The 24,899-nt window shown below is 37.1% G+C and overlaps 1 protein-coding gene across 1 annotated transcript; it reads right to left on the bottom strand.

Annotated features, from left to right (window-relative positions):
• Positions 1-4,795: 4,795 nt before the first annotated feature.
• ctns (cystinosin, lysosomal cystine transporter) lies at positions 4,796-23,147 on the bottom strand. The gene is made up of 11 exons (XM_020631883.3): positions 23,009-23,147; positions 18,058-18,160; positions 16,733-16,811; positions 13,563-13,653; positions 13,343-13,446; positions 12,524-12,661; positions 10,659-10,758; positions 7,991-8,110; positions 7,102-7,272; positions 5,976-6,093; positions 4,796-5,190 (listed from the first exon to the last, which is right to left on the bottom strand). The coding sequence occupies exons 2-11, from the start codon at positions 18,131-18,133 to the stop codon at positions 5,042-5,044; spliced, it is 1,146 nt and encodes a 381-aa protein (XP_020487539.1). The 5' UTR covers positions 18,134-18,160; positions 23,009-23,147; the 3' UTR covers positions 4,796-5,041.
• Positions 23,148-24,899: the final 1,752 nt, after the last annotated feature.

Raw genomic sequence — 24,899 nt, 5'->3', positions numbered from 1 at the left:
AAGTTACAAATCCAACTTTGTAACTTGTTTTAGAAAAGTGCTCTATAAATATAAAATAAATAATGATCAATGATCAATGATCATTATCTATAAATAATGGTTATCATCATTATTTAATAAAAAATCTAAAATGTAAATTTCGTGGTGGCAGCAGGCGCAGTCAGTCAACCCAGATTTCCCTCTCCTCCAGCGTATTCTGGGTCTGCCCCGTGGTCTCCTCCCAGTCGGGTGTGCCCGGAAAACCTCTAAAGGGAGGCATGCCATGAGGCATCCTTAACAGATGCCCAAACCACCTCAACTGGCTCCTTTCGATGCGAAGGAGCAGCAGCTCTACCCCGAGCTCCTCACCCTATCTCTGAGGCTGAGTGTATCGAGCTTATTCTTTCGGTCACTACCCATAGCTCATGACCATAGGTGAGGGTTGGAACGAAGATCGATTGGTAAATTGAGAGCTTTGCCTTCAGGCTCAGCTCCCGATGCCTGCTGGAGGTCCCAGCATGAGGAAGCCAACAAAACCACATCATCTGCAAAAGGCAGAGATGAGAAACCCCCCCGGCTGCTCCTTGAGATCCTGTCCATGAAAATCATAAACCGGACCGATGACAAGGGGCAGCCCTGGAGGAGGCCATCACGCAGCGGGAACGTGTATGACTTTGTGCCGAGGATGTGGACACAGCTCCCACTTCAGTCATACAGGTACCGGATGGCTCGTAGCAACGGCCCCGGGACCCCATTTAGAAGACACAGCCATTCAAGTGTAGCCGATATTAGCAGCCACGTTTTACAACCTCTCTTCCTGCAGGACTCAGGACTGTGGATTAACATCTGGGTTACTTTTTTACTAAAAAACAATGGAACTGATCAATGATTTAAGTCTCCCTCTCAGACAGGCTCTGGAGGACAGAATATTATAAACTTTTACAACGCCTGGAGTAAACAACCAAGCGGAAACAGAACACTCTGCTATCTACGAAATTGACCCCAAAGACATGAACTATGACCGAAACCAATCTCTGTCAAGTCGTAAAATTGACCATCTATGGAAATGCTGCTGATAAGCTGAATTACACCACAGCGTTCAATTCTGCATCAAATTAACATTTATGTCTTTCTTCATCTAGATATTTGTAATTGTCACATTGAATGTATTATAATCATCTTTTTAAACTCAAAATCTGATCTTCAGAATAGGAATAAGGGTTATATTAGTCTTAATAGGAATTTGACATGGAGCGCTATTGCCATCTAGTGTTAGAATAGCCATGAATACGTAACCTTCATAATTATTCATTTAGACGTGTTATAAAGCATACTCTTTAATATTAGATATAGAAGGTGGTATTTAAAGACACCAATTTCTTTTCTTACTTTATTAATATGTCTTATTAAGAATGTTGACTGTATAACATGGTTTTGTTCACCTACAGATTAACTGAGGATGTTCCAAGGTGGTGTGATTTTCATCTCAACATGAATCTGATAGAAATGCATGTCTAAATATATGACGTGAACCTACATCAACGTGGATCTGATAGAAATAATATCGAAATTAATGTATGGTGACGTATATATGTTTAGATTCTTATTCTTTATCTTATTGAGTAAAATCGTTTTAATTTAAACAATTGTCCTCCGGTCAGAGTGGGAGTGACCCTTCTCCTGCAGGCCCACCTCCTCTCCTCTAGTTAATAAAAGTTCAAGACTCAGCTCAGATCTCCAGTTGTTTTTCAGTTTTTTGGTTTGTTGAAATTTAGAGCTTCAGCTCTTGCTCGCTTCTCTTCGGACTTCAGTCCGAACCACTTCTTTTAAGTTTGTGCCATAGAGACGACTATGCCAAACTTTAATTTTCAACGCACAATTTTTGGAAACATCAATTCTTTCTGGCTTAAGCAAGGCTTTTGAACTTTCTTCTCCAAAGTCTTTGCTCTTCAATTTTCTTTTTTTTAAATTATTTTTATTAACATTTTTATGACATCACAATACAAACAGGAGTGAAAACCCACAACCCAATCCACTTAAACCCCCCCACCCCCACCCCAGAACACACAAACAAACAAACACACACACACTCACAACCAGAGAGGAGGTACACATATTACAAATAGTTCATCTAAACCCTGTGCCAAGGACACAAACAGCATTCATATCATTATACATCATCAATGTGTTAGTGCTACATCCAAGCTGTCCGCAATAGAAATGTCCATAAATAAAACAAGAAAAAAAAGATAGATCCATACAGGTACAAATGTTGTCAGGGTAAGTCCAAATGTTGCAAGAAGGGACCCCAAGATTCTTCCCATTTATGTTTACATTTTGACTCATTAGCTCGCAATTTCTCCATGTGTATCACTGAGACCAGTTCATGCAACCAGTTTCTGAGGCATGGTGGAGTTGGTGTCTTCCAGTCTCTCAAAATATTTTTTTTTCCTACTACCATGCCCATCGAAAGAGCAGTTTGGATATATGAAGGGAGCAATACAGAGTCCTCTGAAGCTCCAAAGAGAGCCAAGTTTCTGTCAGGAGAGAGAGACCTGTGATAAACCCCAGAAAAAAGAAAAAAGATTCTAGACCAGAACTGATAGATTAATGGACAATCCCTAAATAAATGCAGTGAAGTACCATCTTTTGAGTTACATTTATCACATATTGGAGACACAGAGGGGTAAATCTTATGAAGCATGACTTTAGAATAATGAAAATGGTGAATGACTTTGAACTGAATTAACCTGTGTCTACTATTAATTGAAAAACTATGAATACGGGATAGTGCAGTTCTCCATAGTTTATCAGGCAATGCAGCATTCATTTATCTTTCCCAAGCATTATTAATACACTTAGCAGATACTGAATCCTCAGAAAAATAATTAACAAATTTAGTGATAAGCTTCTTACTCACTGGTGAAAGAGAAAGCAATTCTAACAGAGGATGTCTCTCACAGGTTGATTCAAAATTAGGGATGTTTTCTCTTACAAAGTGCCTAAGTTGCATATAATGAAAGAAATGTGAAGGAGGTAGATTATACTCTAAACTTAGTTGCCCAAAAGATGCAAACTTGTTGTCCAAATAAAAATCTCCTGTACACTTTAATCCTTTTTCACACCACAAAGCAAAAGTATTATCCAGCAATGCTGGGGCGAAGGCATGGTTATGGCAGACTGGTGTGTGTGTTGAAATTATAGGGATTTTGAAACTTTTTTTAATTTGGCTAAGAATTTTCAAGGAGTTTCTGACAACAAGACTATGGTTTAACTAACTGGTTTAGTCTTAGATGAAAGGTTGGTGTAGAGTAAGGAGGATATTGACACATACAGTATGGTTGTATCAGAGATGAAAATTCTAATTTTAACCAGAGGGGGGTAGAGTTTAGTGATTCATGGTCTGGAGAAACCCATTGTTAGAATGCCATTGCCCTAGCATTGGCAGCCCAATAGTAATCTTTAAATACCTGAAGACCCAAACCCCCATCCTGGGTTGACCTGAATAAATGTTTTTTTGAAAGTCTGTGTTTTTTATAACCCCAAACAAAGTCTAAAACGGTTGTCTCTATCTTCTTGAAAAAGTCAGCTGAGATCCAAATAGGCAGATTTTGAAAAAGATGAGAATTTTGGTAAGGATACCATCTTAATGGCATTAACTCTGCCAATCATAGATAGCGGAAAGGTCCTTCAGTATTCTATGCTGCGTTTTAGCCTATCAAGACCCGCTAACAGATTTAATTTGAACAAACGCTTAGGGTTTTTTTTTATATTTTAATGCCCAAATATGTGATGTGATCATGAGCAATCTTGAAAGGACAATCATGTAGAAATGTATTCTCCCCAATAAGCATAAGTTCACTTTTGTCCCAATTTATTGTGTAGCTATTAAGGTAACAAGTAAATCATCAATCAAGACATTCAGATGTACCAGCTGAAATTCCCTTTATGTGCGGATGATTTCTTATCCCAATTGCCAAAGGCTCTAACGCAATATTAAATAATAAGGGGGACAGACAATCTCCCTGTCTCACACCCTGGTGTCGACTAAAAGACTCTGATAATGTATTATTTGTTAACACTGAGGATTTAGGGGAATGATATATCATTTTAATCAAGTCCACAAAGATAGTTCCAAGTCCGAACCTTTTCAAGGTTTCAAATAAGAAAGACCATTCGATAGAGTCAAACGCTTTCTGGGCATCCAGTGTTATGACAGCAGTTTTAGTATCTTTACCTAAGTCAGAATACAAAACATCTAACACCCGACACACATTAAAAAAAGAAAGCCTGCCTGGGATGAAGCCCATTTGGTCTGGATGAATAATTGTTGCTATAAATGTATTTAATCTGGTGGCTAATACTTTTGTTAATATTTTGTGATCTGAATTTAGAAGAGAGATGGGTCAGTAATTGGCAGGATCAATGGGATCTTTCCCGCTTTTCAGTAACAAACATATGTTTGCCTCATATAAAGATGGTGATAGCGTTTTTTTTGCAATTGAATCATGTATCATCCTAAGTAAGTAAGGTGCTAAAATCTCCTGGAATGCTTGATAGAACTCAGAACCAAATCCATCTGGTCCAGGGCATTTTCCTTTAGGGAATGTCTTAATTGCGTACTCTAACTCAGCAACAGAGAACATTCTTTCCAAAAATTGTTGGTTTTTCTCATTTAGCTGTGGCAGAGTCAAAGAATTAAAGAACTGAGAATAATCTGTCTCTGTTGCTGTGGAAGTAGAGGAATAGAGTTTGGAATAAAATGAGGTAAATGTGGATATGATTTAGGCTTGCTAATGTATGAATAATGCTCTGATTACAGCTGGGATATTCCATTTAATAAAAAGTGGTTTTACTTTTTCTCATTACATAAAGTGCAGAAGTGGAGACATTAAAAAGGCACACATTATATAACCGCTCTGGAGAAAAGCAGCATATCCTGATGGTGACAGCCTCAATCAGTTGTCGCTGTTTTCATTTTACGATGGCTGATAGAAATCAGTCATGTTCTCCCTTGTGATTGTGTTTTAAGACAGTCCATCAAATCAGCATGGCGTCAGCATCAGTCTTCTTGTTGCTCTCTAATAGCTTCGTACTGTGGTGGCTGTCTGTAGAGGCAGTAGTGCTGCGTCATGAAGATGATGTCAAACACCACAGAGAAAAGTCCAAGGCCAAACTTTGTAGGATCACCAAATATCAGCGTCCACTCATCTGTGGAGAGACACATACATTACCCCAAGTACACCAAAAAATACCACATGGCAACTTTTTTTGGCTCAATTTCTAAAGAAAATTAATCTCCAGATCTCTCCCATGTGTGAAGTGTAAAAAATAAGTAGTCACCTACTATCCATGCACATGGCAATGTTTATTAATATCCAGGTATTGGAAAAATGTTGCTAAGGAACTGAGCTAAATGTTTCACTCACAAATAAAGTAAAGCTAGAGCCAGTGTGGTTTCCTCTGAAACAGGGCAGCTTGATTTAGTGGTGAACTTGTTAAAACTCGTACTGACTGATTGATTGATTGATTGATTGATTTATTTATAGGACTTGATGATAATCGTGTAGGCTGGTTATGGGATTTTAAGTGCAAAGGTTTTAAATAAGATGAATCCGGTGGGTACCTCTGACAGAGATACGGTAGGTACAATAAAAATATATATAATAGTTTTGTTAAACTAGTCCTACCTAATGCTTTGCAACATACATCACATATATACACAAACAAATTGAAAGCAAGCACATATGGATACAGGATATGTACTTTCATCCTTTACCTATAGATGAGGTACTTAGGAAGTAAGTAACCCCCCACCAGTAGTCTACAGTCACATTAGTTTAGGCCATGAAGCCAAATTCATTGAAGTCCCAAAACTGACTGAGACCAGTAATGTAATCAGAGAAACTAAAATGAAAATTGATGCTACTCTAAAACAACAACTAATACTCATAGTACAGCGTATAGTATTAGAAGGTACAAGGTGAACAATTTACCATTGTTGTGAGACTGTAAGATCATCTGAAGAATGCTTAAGACTCCACCAGTGAAGTCCAGCAGCACATTGCCAATACTCCACCCCTCAGTACTTTGTCTTCTGTAGTTCATGAATGCCTGAAAAAAAAAAAAGAGAACATCAACGATACATCTGTCCAATTATCTTGCCCACCCGTGGCCTAGATCCTTCCATGAAATATTTTTACGTTTTTTAAAATGTTGTCCGTGTGAAGTCACATGTGTATTCCATCCAATCAGTGCACGACAATAGAGAGTATGCACGCTATCGGTGCGATCTCTGTGTACATAATTATCTGCTGCATAATAACTTATAACATAATAACATTGCAGATTATTTAGTTAGTTTTAAACAATCCCATCCATGCAAATTCGCATGTCGCTGACACGGCAGCGGGAGCAAATTGGGGTTCATTGTCTTCTTGCCAAAGGACACTTTGTCATGTGACAGCAGGAGCTGCCACATCAAATCTCAATTTGGGTTTATGCAGCAGTTATTTACCTATTATCTGGTAAATGGTAAAGAGACTTGTATATTAATTTTCTAGTCTTCTGATGACTCAAAGCGCTGTTACACCTCAGGTCACACCTACACATTCACACACTGATGGAAGACGCTGCTGTGTAAAGTGACCATCAGAAGCAACTAATCAAGTCATACACACGCCGACAAAGCATTAGGAGCACTTCAGGGTGAAGTGTCTTGCCAAAGGACACATCGGACATGTTGCTGCAGGAGCTGGGGATCGAACCCCAAACCTTTCCGGTTGAGAGACGACCAACTCGACCAACTGAGCCACAGCCGCCCATATTTGGGAGTCCTGTCAAATCTGTGGTCTTTTGAAGGTTGTAGTTGGTCTGATTTTCTATTTGACTGCATTGATTGGTCGTTGCAGGAGGGTTGTTGTATTTCAAAAAGTATACAGTCTAAAAAATACAAAATTCACATAAATGGAATATTTTAACAATTCTAATATTTATGACAAAGTTTAAGAAAATATTGATCTGTAAACAATGTCACAGCTCTAGTCAATCAGATGTATTTGTCTTTTTAATATCTGTAGTATGGGTTTAAAGGGTCCCAAAGTGTGAATGATTCGAGCTTACCTGTGGTACATATTTGGTCAGAGTGACTCCCAGTTTAATGTAGGAGAAAAAGTAGAGATATTCCAACCAGGTGATCTTTTGGGCTACGGCAAGAAACAAGCTTACTAAGGCAAAAGTCCAGCCAATCAGCAACAACAACAGGGCTGTCCAGGACACCTTTTGACTGCCCCTCTAAAAAGAGAGACAACACAGTATTACATAAAGACAAAGCATGACGTGCTTGAAACACTGAACCGCTCTAAAAAATTGCTGTTCTACAAATTCCCAGAAAACGACATGACAGAATATTGTTCTCCAGTTTATTAGAAAAAGATGGATTTAAAAATGTAAAGATCAAATTGTATGTACTATAAGGGATAAAGTTGTGACTGAGCTTTACATCACTACTACACATCACTTTCATATTTTTCACAGAAAATAGGGCTCTTATCACACATTATTTTTGCCTGCTACTGAGAACATTTTTTATTCTCAAAGTTTTTATTTCATACAACCTGGACAGCACAACAACATGGTTATAAATAAAAGCTTCCAAAAAGGCAACTTGACTTGCTCTAAGTTCTTGAAGATGTTGCACCTCTTCTCAGAAAAGCTTCTTCAGTTCTAAATTTTGTGGTAAATGGAGCTAAAAATGTTAGCCTCTGTTAGCCTCAAACATCAGCATGCACACCATCAGTAATACACAGCAGAGGGTTTTATTCATACCACTCGGTTAACAACAGAAGAAGCCTTTTTGGAGGTGAAACATCTTTAAGCTCTTCAACAAGTCCAGTTGTCTTTTTGATCAAGCTTTGATTCCCCACAACATGGTTGACTGAGAATCTACACAGATGACATGATCATTTCACCATCCATTTTTACACAAGCGTCTCATGACTGCAGACAGTACCTCATACACAGCAGCCTGGATGGCGTATATCACACAGAGCAGGACAGCATGGAGACTGAAGAAGACGTCGTTGGCATCAACAGGGTTAATTCCATTGGGATTTTCCTTCAGAAACTCTTCCTACAGGAAAAGCACACAGCAGTTAAACAGACAACAGAAACCATATACTGTCAAAACCCCGAGTTGTGCGACATTTTACACATAAATACAGCAGAAATCCAGTTAATCCTCAGTAGTTAACTCTCTGAGTCATGACTGTCTACAACGAGACAACCGGCCGGCGTATAAAAGTTGTTAGAGTGAGGGACTAGAGAAAAGAAGAACAACATACTGTACTCACTGATTATTTGAACGTCACATACCGGTAAGCGAGACAAGGACAATTTTGTCCGCTGCTTGCGCTTAGTGCTTAATTATTGTGCATTCCAATTTGATAACTCCTTCATGTGAACGTGAGCGGAGGATTAAGTGTGTTAACAGCAGTTTGTTTTGGTTTCATGCTGGTTCTCCAGGGCGACATCTACTGGATCACAAAATGTCACACATTCTTCCTTTGATAATGAAAAAGAAATGCTGAAACAATCTGGAACTACATTTTGATGTACTGAGTCAAAAATTGAATTAAGAAAGCTAAAGGGTCCTGAGGCAAGAAGTGACATTACATTTGATTTTAAAAAAGATTTAAGGATTTGAAGAAATCACAATTGTTTCACTTCTTCCAAACTTTCAAATAGTTAACATTTCCTTCAGATGCATACACGCTCTCCTCGCTCCCTCCCCTCAAGCCCTCATCTCCATCTAGCGACAGGAATGTGAGAATAAAAACAACTGTCATCTACTGCAATTAAAAAAGGGTTAGGGTTACTATAACATCAGAAGATAGATACTGTCAAACACAAAAGACTGCAAAAGAAGAATCATTTTCAATGTCTGTGTAACTTTTTCTGTGCCTAAACTATACTCAGTGTCAACACACCTTTTTACAATACAATTGTAAAAGTTTCTTTTTAATGTTTAGGCTCTGTTTTCAATGCCAAATCTTATTTTCAAAGACAAAATTTAGTGTCGGGGTTTTGACCCCTCACTAGGTACGGCTGTGCTTAATCTGACTTTCAGCTATTATACCATTAATTAGTGCCGATTTAGTAGAGAGAAGAAAAAAACGGTTTTTGGATTTAGATGTTCCAAACAAAGGTTTTCTTTAAAACATGAAGATCAACAGAAACTGTGGGTTATAGCCAATATGCACTCTTTATTTTTTTATATTTATGGTAATTCAAATAGTTATTGCCAGAGGTGGAAAGTAGCGTAATTGTAATAGAGTCGTTTTTTGTGAGTACTACTTTTTAAGTAGTTTTTAAAATCCGTACTTTTACTTAAATAGGTTTTGCTTTAAGTATTGTACTTCGCTACATTTTAAATCACTTCCATTACCGAGTAAAAAAAAATGTAAATAAAGTAAAATAAGATTGGAAAAAAGTCGCCCCAGAAACAACTGCAGTGTGAACCGCCAATAAACACCATAGAAGAAGAATAACAAGTGCAGTGAATGCAGTTTTGTCTTCAAACATTCGAATGTCCCTCATACTCAGATTCTTTGGGCCATTTAGGGAAAGGCACAACACTTATGACCTTGACCTGGTTGGATTTATATATTTGGAGTCTGAACGTTCTTGGTGTTTGTTGGTGAGGAAAAGAAGGATGGTCGACTGAATCCACAATTGTATGAAAATGTTTTATGGGATGGTCTCGACTAAAATGACACATTCTGCCTTCCTAAATGGTTTTAAATGTCTTATGTCGACATGTTTCATTTTGTTACTGGACTTTCATTCGTAAAGATTTACCTTTAATTCAAAACAACTATCCTATTGTCCTTTTTGCACGACACGGGAGAGACCCGTCGTTAAAAAAACAAGTAACTGATGCCGTTTTCACATAAACACTCCGGATAATATCTAGATCATTTTAGGAGGACTTCACCAGAGATTCTCCTGACCTGGCTGTTCACATATGCTCCTCACAGCGGGAGGCTATCCCTGTCAGAGAGGAGGGGGGTCGGGGGGTCTCCTGAGGTAAGACGTGATGTAAAAAAACAATGAGAAAGTAGCGGACTTGGTTGCTTTGTCCGCTACACGACGCTATAATGAGAATATTCGCCTTTATATCAATGCTTTGTGTAGTTAAACAGAATCACAACATCCACAAAAGAGAGGAGAACAACAAACTGACGAACAGAAAACATAATGCAGCTGTTTAATTACATGCATGGAGATCATAGTGGTCGCCTGCAGACACCGTGCAGCAGTCACAGTATATAAACATCACCATCCCCTCCTACTGGCTCGGGGTGAATTATCCAGAGAATATCCTGCTGTGTTCTCACATCAGCTCACTCGGCCTTGCTCAGCACTCAGCAAGTGTGAAAGCCCCACCCACTTTTACTTAAAGTACATTTTAAACAAGCAACTTTTTACTTTTAATTGAGTACATTTTTAAACTGGTAATTTGAGTTCTCTTTCCACCTCTGGTTATCGCAATATTAAACAATGTTATTGCTCATGGCATTTTTGTCTGACATTGTGCAGGTTAACTTGATCCAGTAGTTCTGTAGTTCTATACTAGACTGTATATAACCGTGGAGTGCTCCTTTAAAAGGTTAAGTTACCTTGGTATAAGGAATCCAGAACATCCCTATATTGAAGACACTGTACGAGATGAAGCCAGTCAGGTTGAGAGCCAGGAAATCAAAGTTGAGACCTACAACACTAAAAACAAACAGGTTGTAAGATGTCTGACTGAGTTTAGGTTTCTCATTTGCTTTTTTAATCACATAATGCTCCAAAGACCCAACAAAGAGAATATAGAGTAAAGCATATGATCAGAGGGACATCATTGTAGGTCTACTTAATTTCCTAACAATTGATAACAGCTGATCATTTCATCACCAAAATACTTTTGTACCACAGGAGGAAAGCTTTTTCTGAAGTGTTTTTAAATAATTTTTTGGTAAACGTTGCCTCATTTCTCAAGACTTAAAGTTGAGCAATCTTAGCATTTTAATGAAAACATGTATTTTAAAGACACTATGTGTCCGTGTCCACTTGGTGTTTTTTCCGGGCAGAAAAGCGCTGGCTGTGTGCTTGGGAGTGTTTGCATGAAGCGTTTGTGCGCTGAGAAGAAAAGCGCTGCACGTCCATCCCGTCTCTATGACAACAGACTGTTGACCCACACTGCTCCATGACTTTTTACTGCATGTTTTATATTTGAGATCGTTTTACCCGATCAGACACGGAGCAAAGAGGATGTGGGTACAAGACACGATCTATAGGCGGCAAAACTACGGGGAATATCATACATTTTGAAAAGAGCAACGTCGACCTCAACAGCGCCTTTCTGAAAAGTTGAAAGATTTTAAACTTGAGCGCTCGTAGCACTTGTAAAAAGACCCCGATGTGCTTTTTCTCTGGGCGGCCACTTTCTGCTCTCTACTCATTGAAAACAACTGAAAAAAGATGCTGGGTTGAAAAACAAAACGCTAGGTGGACACGGTGCCTAAGAGGGCAAAAACAAGACAAAACAGGTGAGCAGGAACTAATGACAGGCTTTTGTAACATTGTATGTTGAGGGCGTGGAAGGGCAGTGTGTGTGTGTGTGTGTGTGTGTGTGTGTGTGTGTGTGTGTGTGTGTGTGTGTTCAGTGTGTAGTGCGTGTGTGTGTGTGTGTGTGTGTGTGTGTGTGTGTGTGTGTGTGTGTGTTCAGTGTGTAGTGCGTGTGTTTCATCATGAATCCAGAATCGTTTTGAATCGAAAATAGTTTCTGAATTGAATCTTAACCCCAAGACACGAAATCGAATCGACAGCCCACAGTCAAGTACATTCTATAAGTATTAAGATTAACAGATTAACGAGCGGTCACCTGGCAGTAAAGCTCCTGTATACAGCGAACTTGTGAAGGGTTAGAATTGTGACTATCTACAGAAGATGCAGAAAGGGAGAACCGGGGGAATAAACACATGACAAGTCCTGACACGAAGAGAGCAGTGCACACTGATATTGGCCACCAAAATAAAAGGGTACATTACACCGTGTCCTAACAGCACACGAGCATTATATATCGCGTAGTATCGTGCATCATTGCACGCTGGCTCCACACTGCCTGCCTTAAATATATCATTCTTTGCTCTTTGAATTTCACTTTCCTCTTGTATACAATATGACTTCTAGAGCCTAACCCTGTTAAACCAGGAGTGGAGAGACATAAGTAGCAGACGAGATAAAAAGTGTTTCAGCTTAATTGTTTAACCTCCAACGATCACCAGGACCATAATACTCTAATATATTTATATATATTCATTAAGACCCCTGGGGATTTTGATGTTTCAACAACATGGTCCTGAGCTGAAAGGACTCTGAACTGTGAGTGGTTTGAGAAACTATTAAAACAAATATAATGTTCAAATTCAATCCCATTAAGTTCCCCAAAGCAAAACCTGCATGAATGAACATAAGAGAAGAGGACAAACAGATCTACCTTTTCCTCCTCCAGTTTTCCCAGGCCTGTGGATAGAAGGACACGGACCAGGCGAGAAAGTAAATCCAGCCAATCACCTGGCTGACCACAGAAAGAATGTTGCTATGGACAACCATAAAGCGGATCCTGATGGATGAACTGGAGAAGAGGGAGACACATTTTAAACACAACTCTAACAAAGGGGATGTACCAGCATAATGTATAATCACCATCATTATTATAAAATGTCTTTAAATGCATTTTCTCATTTCAGCAGAGGGGATAAACGTGTGTACATTTTTGCCAATATAACAGTTAAATGGAGGACCCCCGAAAATAACTTTCTTAGAGAAGCATGAAAATGTTGTCCTGCACCATCCAGTGGATGTCTCAATACATTGTCTCAACCCCTCCATTAATTGAATATCATCATTGCATCACCATGTTGCAACAGATTCAATCTCATTGTGGAATATGTTAAAATCTGCATATTTTCATGACATTTTTACAAGTGCTCAAACAAAAATAAAGTTAGTTCCATCACCCTATTATGTCATAAAAAACTACACATCAGCTTTACATACACTACTATTATACTATTATTATAATATTATACAAATAGAGAAAGTATGCAGAACTATAATGCAGAAACACAATAACAACACATCAGGGACGTTATTGACTTTGGACAAATAAAGTATCGTTGTGTAAAGAATCAATATGATTTGGTGCTTGATAATCCTAGTTTACAGTGCTGTATCTTACTCTGAAAACAGTCTCTGGCCCTTAGAGAAGTGAAGTACATTTTAATATGAGTTCATCCTTTGGGCCTAAACCCACCTGTCCAGGTCTGTGTTGTTGCTCTGCAGGTGTGTAGTCACCTGACCCACATCATGGGCAGTCACATTGAAGGTGACTGAGGTTGTGTCTGCTGGAAGCAAAACCTAAATTTAAAAAAAAGATAATTTAATTAAGATGTTTTATAAAAGGAGTGGTAGAAGTATGGAATAAGTATGAAGAAGAATGACTTGAGCTTTTTTATTTTTGTTTCATGTGTTACCTGCCCAGGCAGTGTGATTATAGATGAGTAGTTCCTTTTGGAGCTGTAGGTTACATTAAACTCAATCACAGCTGACTGCTTGACAGGGAGACTGGGGAAAGACAGAAAAAACAAGTCAAAAAAACATTAACTCTGAAAGCTGTTACAACGCTAGGGCAGACAAGTTTCCCTGTTTCCACCGACAAGAAGAGTTTGGTAGTACTTATCATATCAAAAGACATGCACAACCAGTCCAATAAAAACAGAATACAGTTTCTTTCCCATGCATTTAAATCTGTCCATTAACACTCAATTAACACAAACTAGCTACAACGAATCAGCTGGTAAGGTTAAACAAAGAGCTTGGCTAGAGGTTGTACTGATGTCTTCATGCATTATGACAGATAAGATGACAAAACATTTATTAAAATGCTCCTAAAGTAAATGTCCTGATGTTCCAAAGAAGGAAAAAATAAAAAATGCTGCCTAAGAAAAAGGTTGAGAACCAGTGACTGTCATACATCATAATTACAACGTGGTTATTAACTGATATTTCAATTAAGCTGTTGTCTGTAGAAAACAATCATTTTAAAGTTTTTAAACATTTAAGGTGCTTGAAATAAGCATGACTTGATAGATAATAAGTCACTTATAAGACCTTATTAGAGTCTTATTAACACAAATAAGTCTGTAAGTGTACATAGAGGCATAATTAACACATTTAATATGAATTATTAGACACTTATAGACTCTAATTAGACACTTATTAACAGTTTATATACCATAATAAACATGAATAAGATGTTTATTAACATTAATAAGACTTAGAAAATGTTAATTAAACTATAAATTAATTTATAATAGTCTTGTAAGATATTAATTATCACAAAGAAACTATTATTAGGTTCATATTAATGCCTTATAAAGATTATTAAACACTTTATTATGCACTTATTAACAGTTCAGTGGATCAGGGTCCACATGAGTAAATGATTTAAAAAATCATTGATGTAGAACTTTTCATATTTCACAAATTTCAAGTGAACACAGAAACAAAAAGGAAGTTTATTAAACTTCCACTCAAACAGTTTTTGAAAATAATGCTATTACAAATATCAGTATTATCTTTAATGTTAACAGGAAACAACATTATGAAAACATTTGGTGTGTCATAGCTACCAACATATCTGATCTTGTGCAATAACATGTTACTTTATGTGCACTGTGTGCATGTCTGTCTGTGTTACACTGAATATTCTGACTACATTTTTGTTAAAACTGCAGCTCTCAGCTGATCTATTTCTTTTGTACATTTTCAATTTTTCTTTTTTTATTTAAATTGTGTCCTGTGTTCACTTTTTGTTTGCAATCTTTGCTCTTTGCTGCTGTAACACTGTAAATTTCCCAGTTGTGGGATAAATAAAGGATTATCTTATCTGATCAAAGTCAAGGGAAAGTGTAGTTGTATTTAACCCTCGTTACTGTAAATAAAGTGTTGAAGGTGGACAAACAGCAGAAGAGTAGGACAGCTGGAGCCCAGGGTCTGAATACCATAAAATAAACATTTGAAGTGTCTAAGGCCGTGTTCACATTTGACTTTTTCAGAAGAAAGCGCTGCCTCAGCGCCCTTTGAGCGTTGAGTGTTCTGTAATCTTAACAATGGGATCTATCCTACGCCACAACCGTTATCATCTACCAGATAGCTTTCTAAAATGTCGAATAAAGTGAAATTATTTGCATTGGCTTTGAGGAGGAGGATGCCCCTGAACAACCAATGTGCCGTTTATGGGTGCATGACATCCTCTTCAATAGTGAGTCGCAAGGAGCGTTCTGCAAACTGATCCACGAGCTCCACTGTACCCAAAGATCTACCGATCTGTTCCCTGATGGACTCCTTTATATGTTGCTGTATCGTTTGTGACTCATGTCATATAACTCGGTGTAGTGTGAAACGGCAATCACAAGCTGTTCAACCGGTACTTTCACGTTATCCATCGTGGTGAGGGTCTTTTTGGGCACCGGTAACTAGGGACGTAGGTTACTAGGGAAGGTACAGGTGCACCTACTCGACTCGTTCTGATTGGTCAGCTGTTAGAAAGGTGGTTGATGTCACACAGAACTTTTCTGAAACGTTAAAACAATTCAACTGAAAAAGATGTCGGACACAGCACTTTTTCAAAAGGCGTCATCCTCTTTCCCTTTTCCAGGGTTGTATGTAAAAAAGGCGCTGGCAGTTGAAAAAAATAAGTCAGGTGTGAACACGGCCTGAGGCCAGTCGTTTTCGTCGGGGTGTGTATCTTTTTAATCTGACATACCTTTGTATGTAAGGAACACATATATTGCAGCTGCAGTATTTGTGTTCCTTACATACAGAGTTTGAAAATGTATTCCTGTGTGCGCCTCTAGACTGGTATTCAGACCCTGGGCTCCAGCTGTCCTCGTCTTCTGATATTTGTCCACCTTCAACACTTTATTTACTGTAACGAGGGTTAAATACAACTACATTTTCCCCTGACTTTGATCAGATATGTTGGTAGCTATGACACACCAAATGTTTTCTTAATGTGGTTTCCTGTTAACGTTAAAGATAATACTGATATTTGTAAGAGCATTTTTTTTCCAATAACTGTTTGAGTGAAGTTTAATAAACTTCCTTTTTGTTTCTGTGTTCACTTGAAATTTGTGAAATATGAAAAGTTCTACATCAATGATTTTTTAAATAATTTACTCATGTGGACCCTGACCCCACTGAACTGTTAATAAGTGCATAATAAAGTATTTAATAATCTTTATAAGGCATTAATATGAACCCAATAAAGTCTTATTCATGTCAATAGCACCTCTATTAACACTTATATGAACGTATTTGTGTTAATAAGAATCTAATAAGGTCTTATAAGTGACTTATTACCTATTAATTGCAGCTTATTACAAGCACCTTAATATAAAGTGTTAGCAAAAATGGCTAATAATAATAATAATAATAATAATAATAATAATAATAATAATAATAATAGGAAAATGCTACAATACTCAAGTTGCAATTTGCCAAAACCTCAAATTCTGTCCCTCTTCTAAATACTAACCAGAGTGAAGCAGAGCATTCAGTGGAGACGCTTCTTTTTAGGTATTGTGTTATAATAAGCGTGACAATTGTATAACTCAAGAGTCTTCAGTGTTTCTAGGCTTACCTGGAAGTAATGGTGATATTTGCCTGGGAGTTTTCCTCCAGTGTAATCGCAGTAGGAGTGAAGACATACAGTGTGGACTCTGGAGGGGGGACAGAGAAATCAAAACAAACCAGAAAGGCTGGCATCATTAATCAGCGATTTCAATTCATGATGAGGATATCATAAAGCTTGTTTTAGTTAAATTAAATACAAGTGGACAGCAGTTACCTTTTGTGTATGGTAGTAACTGTTTTGTTTGAATCAACATTTTGTTTTTCAAAGAAGGACAGTCTGTGTCCTTGGCTATGTTTACAATATGTTTACATGCACAATTAAGTTGAGCTACAGGTATAGCTCCATTAGGTCATTCTGACCTAAAGAGGACTGTCTTTGTCCCAGTATAAAAAGCACTGGTGGAGAAACTTAATGATAGAAATATTCTACTCAATTGGCGATATGCCCCCCTTACAGCTAGTTACTATTGGACATTCTTAAGGTTGATCTATTACCGCACATACCTAGCAATCAAAAAACAAGTTAGCAAGTGGTAAACTGTTTTCATTCCATCTGTGTACTGTAATATATTTTCCTCCCTCAGCTTACAAAATATAAACTCTGTCCCATGGTCTGTCCAAAAGTGCCTGGTTCTCTCTAGCACTCGCCATGCTGATACCTTTGTCTTGTTTAATTCCCAGCTTTACTCAACCAATGTATGCTGTGACGTCTGAATCAATGAACAGCGAAGCTTAGCTAGAACGCCCTGGTCAGTTTGAGGTGGTTTGTGTTTACACCCAAGAGTATACTGACAGATTTAGCCAGACTTCGAGAAACTTGGCTTTGTTTAAATTCTCATTTCATGCAAGTTGTGCCAGTAATGGGAATCAAATCTTTCAGGTGATGCTAAACATGAAATCATTTATTAGCCAACACTAAGCCTTTAATTTTTCCATAATGTTAACTGCTATCTGGATTGTTTAATGCTGATATAATATGGGATTAAGTGCATTTGACCTCAGTGACAGCCATCTTCAAATTGCCTCAATATCACATGCCAAACATATTCTACATAGATAGTTAGTTACTTTATTGATCCCGAGGAAGATTCAAAATCATATGTTATCAACACTTTTCCATCAACCCATTCCTTAAAAAAGGTAACAAACTCACCTGTAACTGAACAGATCTAACATTTATAAAACCTTTACATCTTGTTTTATCATTTGGGGGTGAAACTAATTATCAGGTTAACAGCAATGCTTAAATTAACAAATCAAACCAACTGTTTTGACCATGTCAACTCAGAGGAGCTGATGAATCAGGGTCAAAAGGAATAGCAGTCAATTCACCAGAGATGTTGGTCAGCATCCACAGGAGCATCAGGTAAACTGGCAGACATCTCGTTATCATAATCAGACCTGACATCTCCGCACACTGATGGATACTGTACACCTGAAGGACACAGGGAAAACACAGAATCTTAGCATTTAGCCTTACTAGGTGGTTTCTGCACAAATGTTGTGCAAAAACAGTTCTTAATTTGAGAGGATGCAATTTAATGTGGGGAATCACACCTAGCACTTGGGTTGCGCCCTGTGTACAGCGGCTATAATCCTCCAAGCTGCAGCCCAGGTTCAAGTCTGACCTGTGGCTCTGTTCCCACGTGTCAGTCCTCACTCTCTTTTCCTGATTTCTTACTCTATCCACCAACTAAATAAAGGCATTAAAGCCAACAATGTTACATAAATATAGGAATAGCCAAAATGCATTGCTATTAAAAAGTGTTTGGTTAAGACAGTGTGCATGTGTGTGCACACGGTAAGAAAGGTACCATCTCAGTGTCATTTCCAGTCAGGGAAAACCCTGCCTTTAATTGATTAGCCAGGAAAATTGGCGAGTTTTGGTTCTGCATTAAAAAACAAAAAAGTGGCAGCATGACATATTTCAAGTCACATGATTGACATTGCACGTCCTATGTTGTGCCTATTGCATCACAACCGCGAGTACAAAACAATATATCGTGGAGCCCTACCACTAAGTAGGTATTTTCTAGAGCCTGACTGATTAATCCGCCAGCCGATAATATCGGTCGATATTAGCATATAAAGTGACTATTAGTATAGGATCTCTCTCAGGCTCTCACCAGCAGAGGGCGCTGTATGCATTAGAACAAGCATTATCACTACCCAGAGTGTCAAGTGGTGACGCACATACATGCGCAGTTACTTTCCAGCTGAGTGACCATCTTGTCTACTAGAGCAGTGCACTTTCACTGGTCTCACAATTCGATCACGATTATCCAGCCAACGATTCGATTTGATTCGATATCACGATGCATCAGAATCCATCCTCAATTTTCTATATTACTGCAAATGGCTAGTTTTTCATAAACAAAGACAAGCAGTCATATAACTATGAACACCTTTTGTATAATTTAGTCCTTTGTAAAGAGTCTGTGATGAGATGGGAATAAAAAAGTGTCTGACATGGAGAAACAATGAAATATAAAGCATAACTTCTATAAAATTAATATAATGGAGTACCTAACTTGTTTTTTGATTCACTGTCAAACAAATAGTCTGTTAATATGAAGTGTTCAAATGAAAAGATTATAATCGTTTCCTTCATAATCGTTTTCTTTTCATGATCAGTCACACTGTTTGCCCTTTTTAATTTATTACGATGAGAATGACAGTCTGATGCAGAGGGAGTCTATCTGTTAGAAACACGTTTTACATTTAAAGTTATTTACATTAATAAAGTTTCATAATAAGATTAATCATTTATGAGCTTCGTTTTTGGAAAATATCAAGTTTTTTTCTTTCGAATTTAGAACCTAATAAATAATGTTAAGTATTCCTAGTGTTCTTATTCCTGTGTAGGTTATATTGTTAATTAATTTGAATCCTCGAGACTTGTTATTAATAAAACTTTTTAATAACAGCAGCTCATACAGATTTTAGAATATTTCAAACTTAAACAGCCAACAAACCTCACACTGAAAATGCACACACACTTGTCCTATGATCAGCTTAAAATTTATAATAAAAAGAGCAAGGTGACGACACGGACGGGCAGACATTGCATTCATGTCACGCCGGAGGAGTTTGGACAGCATCACGTTTGTTAACAGATTTTTTATTTATATTTTTCAGTTTATTTGGACAAAACAGCCATTGATCCCTCGGCAAAATCGCAGACAGTAATGCATCAATTGAGCTCTCTTGACGTTTACAAAACGTACATGAACTGACCGCGATCTGACCTCTCGCTATCTCTTTAAAAAAAAAAAAAGGCATACAAGCAGGGAACAAGAGATCTCCTGTTGTATGCAAAAATAAAATAAAAATTCAGAACAGATAACAGTAAATATTGCTCCAATAGTGACAAAAGCTGGATCTAATCAAACAGGTGTCGGTCCCGATGTGGGAAACACATTAAGCCCTGAACTCAAACACAGAAAAGGAACTGGTTACAGATTAAATACTAAAGCAAATAAAGCTCAAAGGGATGGCAACAAAGTGAAATATTTGATGTCATAAGTTGTATAGGCTATTACTTTTGACTCGTCAGCTGAGCTGTATGACAGTTTCTTTTAAAGTGAGCAGAGAGAGAGTGTTGTTGGATGCTGTTCAATGAATTATGCCGTTTTGCAGTTGCCTGCAGCCGATGTGATGTGCTTTCTCTTGATTTTGTTGCGTAGTTACATCTCCCGACAGTAGACTCACGTGTTGTGATACAGGACGAAGGGAAACCTTTTTAAAACGGTAAAGGTTATTGTTGTGTCGCAAGCAACCCCCGAAATATCAGTTAGGAAAAATAAAAAGCTTCACTCTCATTAATTCATTTTTAAAGATTATTAGTGTGAATGCTGTAATACAGCATTCACACTATTGTTATCCAATTCTTTATGATTATTATTATTATTCCTCTACTTCTGTACATTTTTTGGCCCTCTTCTACTCTTAAAACGTTTGTGCTACTTCCACCATTCAACTATCATACTATTATTATTATATTAGAAATATTATATTATAATAGACATATTATATTATTATTATTATTACATTATATTAGACATTATATTATATTATACATATTATACAAATTATATTATATTATATTAGACATATTATATTATTATATTATATTAGACATATTATATTATTTTATTATTATATTATAATAGAAATATTATATTATTATTATTATATTATATTAGACATACATTATTTTATTATTATTATATTAGACATATTATATTAGACATATTATATTATTTCATTATTATTATATTAGACATATTATATTATTTTATTATTATTATATTAGACATATTATATTATTTTATTATTATTATATTATGTTAGACATATTATTATTATTATAATACTAATCATACTATTCAGCTTCTTCATGACATTAGAACTGCTTCCACATTTTTTCAATGGGTGTGTGTGTGGTGGAATGTTCGGGCCAAGAGTGCGTGACATCATCGCTGGAGTGGGACAGAGTTCTGAGATGGTTTCAAAATCTCCCGAACAAATTGCTCTACTGCCCACAATGTTCACTCCACACAAATAAATTTACCCTCAAAATGTAGGAAAACTTGTCCTCTCTCACACATTGAGTTTTCAGGACAAACGGAGCAAAGGTTTTTACACTGTGAGCTTCAAAGCGGCAGGTGGTCCAGATAACTCTCCATCTGGGGTCATGGTAAACTTCCCAAAAACTTCCCTGACCAAACCTCTTGGGACTAACTTTTTAAATCGCTGTGGTTTCCACATTTCTTGGATCCCAGACATAAAAATCACATCAACGCGTTCGGCCATTTGTCCTCTTGCTCACAAAATCAACATTTAGCCACCAACTCTTAATTTAAGCCCTTTGAAATGAGCACTCGTTTTCCCCTTTTTTTCATTGTCTGACTGCATTTAAGCAGTATCTTCTACTTGTTCTACTGCTGCTTCTTCATCTTCTACTAATACTTCTTCTTCTACTACTTCTTCTTTAACTTCTTGTTCTTCTGCTTTTACTGCTTTTCTTTTTCTACTTCTTGTTCTCCTGCTTTTACTACTTTTTCATCTTCTACTACTACTCTTTTACTTTTTCCTCTTCTTCTACATCTACTTTTTCTTCATCTTCTACTATTCCTTCAGCTGTTTCTGCTGATTCTTCTTCATTCAGCAGTGTTTTGCAAAACATTTCAGCGGTCAGCATTCCCACACATTTTCCGCAGGTAAATGCAAATTGTCTAGTTTTTTTTTTTACTCTCTGTCTGTCCGTCCTAGTCTCGCGCTCTCTCTCTCAGGCAAGTGCGATAGTCAATGAAACTGTGCTGACCCCTTCAAACAAAAACACAAACCCAGAAAAACTAGGCCTAAATAATAAGATCACGTCTGACCATGTGTCACAGAAAATGAATCACAACTTGATAATGTTTTTATTCTGTTTTCTATTCTTGCAAGTGCATAAACAAAACAAAAATAATGTCATACTAAATTATATAAAACGAAATGGCTCATCTCAGGGGGCTATCCAATAATTTACAATATAGGCTACCTGTATAGGCCAATGAAACTTTGCAGGGCTGAAATCTAGTACAAACAACTTGTCCAGTCCATATGTTTATAAATGTATTCAATGAATGTAATCATTACAAGACACAAAAAGGACAAAAGGAATAGATAAGAATCATACAGTTGTGCAGAAAAGACACAAACTGGTGAATAAAAACTGACTTGAGTGCAGGAAAAGAAAAGTAAGCTGCTCAACATTATCTGGGAGAGATCCCCCTTATCATGATGCCAACTATTAAACACACATTTGTAATGGTATACTCTGCTCGGTCATGGTTTGGGCCGCACATGATCCATGGATCATTCACTTTACAAAGAGGAAGTAAATGTGTGTGAGTTTGTGTCACTCGGGTGTTTAGCTTGGGTTGTATTTGAAGGCATCATTTGGGAATGAATCTGCCTGACCCTTTATGCCTTCAATATTAAGAGAAAACATTTTGGACCTCACTCTTTCCTAAACCCTGGTTACAGCCCTGCAATAAGTAGTTACAATGTCTCCAGAGGAGAGTGTATTCAGAGTATTGATCCATAACTTGTTAAGCTCCGACATCCATCACCTTAGATGACTTTTCTTTCATTTCAATGTTTGTTTTTTTTCCCAGGAGAACACGTTAAAACAAACAACATGCTACATTAGTTTAAAGACATCAGAGATGATACAGAGATTAATGATTGAAACTGTGCAGGTAAATTTTAAGAAAAAGAGAAAATAGTCACTTACTACCACGGCTCAGCTGCTTCGACTGCTTCCTAGCAGGTCACAAGACTCATTTCTTCTTCTTCGTTTAGGTTAAAATGTAGGAACAGACTGGTTCATTACCGCCATCTCGCGTCTTCTTCTTTTTATTATCACTCGGTGCATTGCTGCCACAACTGGTATGGATGTGGATCGGGAACTGAATTATGTTTTCACTCATTGTAACTAAATAAAGTAATACAAAAAACATAGAACAAAACAAAATAAAACAATAAAAAAATATATTCTCTCTTGATTTTGAAACAAAGCTCTATAACTTGTATAACTTGTGTATTTTTGCACTATTTTGAATTAGAATTTAGAATTTATTACTGTAAATATTATTTATCTTATTTTACCTTATTTTATTTTATCTTATTTTATTTTATTTCATTTTATCTATTTTACCTTATTTTATTTTATCTTATTTTATCTATTTTACCTTATTTTATTTTATCTATTTTAAATTATTTTATTTTATCTTATTTTGGTTGTATTGCACCGCGGGACGGAGACAAACGCAATTTCGATTCCACTGTATGTCTGGCATATTTTGAAATTGACAATAAAGTTGACTTTGACTAACCATGGAATTTCTTCGTAAAATATTACATACAGCCAGTTTCATTGGCAGTCCTCTTTTCTCATCCTCATACCTGTTATACTGAATAATAAGGTTTTCTAATGTTTCCTCTCCCTCACAGCTTACCTGCTTTACCTTACACTGTGAGCCAAAAGCATTGTCTTGAACTAGTTTATACTTTTTAGTTTTTACTGATTGTTCTTCCTATTCTCCCTTTAGATATTTTAGAACCACCTTCCTGACCTTTTTTTTTTTTTTTTTTAAATTGTACCTGTAGTGGCTTGATCTTGCTTATCGAAACTTTGAGCCACTGAGGGGCTGATACCGCACTTCATTGACACGCTGTTTCCGTGTTTCGTGGCAATAATTCAATCAACTCCGTGCTGTCACACTCAAAACGGGTTTATCTGAATCGTTCATTTACAATACATATTCTGGATGTCTACATACACTTATTCCACTATAACATGAATGTAAAACAAAGCCAGGATAAATGTTCCATTCACGATACATTTCAACAGCGCGTCAATGAAGTGCGGTAGTCTATCAGCCCCTCAGTGGCTCAAACTCTTTGATAAGCAAGATCAAGCCACTACATCAAGTCAAACACTGAGTGCCTCTCACGGTGGGCTGCTCACCTGTCCGTGATTAACTCTTCCTCTACCTTCTAACCTTCCCAACCCCAAAGTGAATGTGCCCCCCTACTGTGACCCAGAGCACACATACATACTGAACACACAAATGGCTCTAACAGTACCTTTATTTTACCAGTTATTAACCCATCGAGATCAAGATCTCTTTCACAAGGTGACCTGGCCAAGAGGGCAGCAGCACGTCATCATAAACATTACATCTTCTCCACTGCATTTCCACCTTTCCCTCCCTCTTGTAGTCAACGGATGTTTTCATTTTCATTTTACTGTACAGTTCTTTTATGTCAGGTATGTTTTAGTTGCGCATATGTCAGCAGTTTAATGTCCCTTTATTCTCTTTGCTGTACCCATACTCAGTCCAGAGTCCAGACAAAACAGAATTGAATCACTACGCTGCCAGTAACTGGAACAAGCTGCCACCAAAGATTAGATGTGCTCAAAACCTAAACATTTTCAAATCTAGCTTAAAAACATTTCAATTTTCATGCACTTTGAATCAGCCTTAAAGCTTAAACCTTATTTTTCAATTTGTTATCATTGCAGTTCACAAATAATTATCATGCGCTCTAATTGTTTTTATGTCTCTTGAACAAATTATTTTATTCTTCTTGACTTGACCAGTACTCCTATTTTAGCCTTG

This window comes from Labrus bergylta, chromosome 6 (assembly GCF_963930695.1).
Source record: "Labrus bergylta chromosome 6, fLabBer1.1, whole genome shotgun sequence".
NCBI classification, from domain to species: Eukaryota; Metazoa; Chordata; class Actinopteri; order Labriformes; family Labridae; genus Labrus; species Labrus bergylta.
This window is presented reverse-complemented; position numbering and strand designations above follow the sequence as displayed.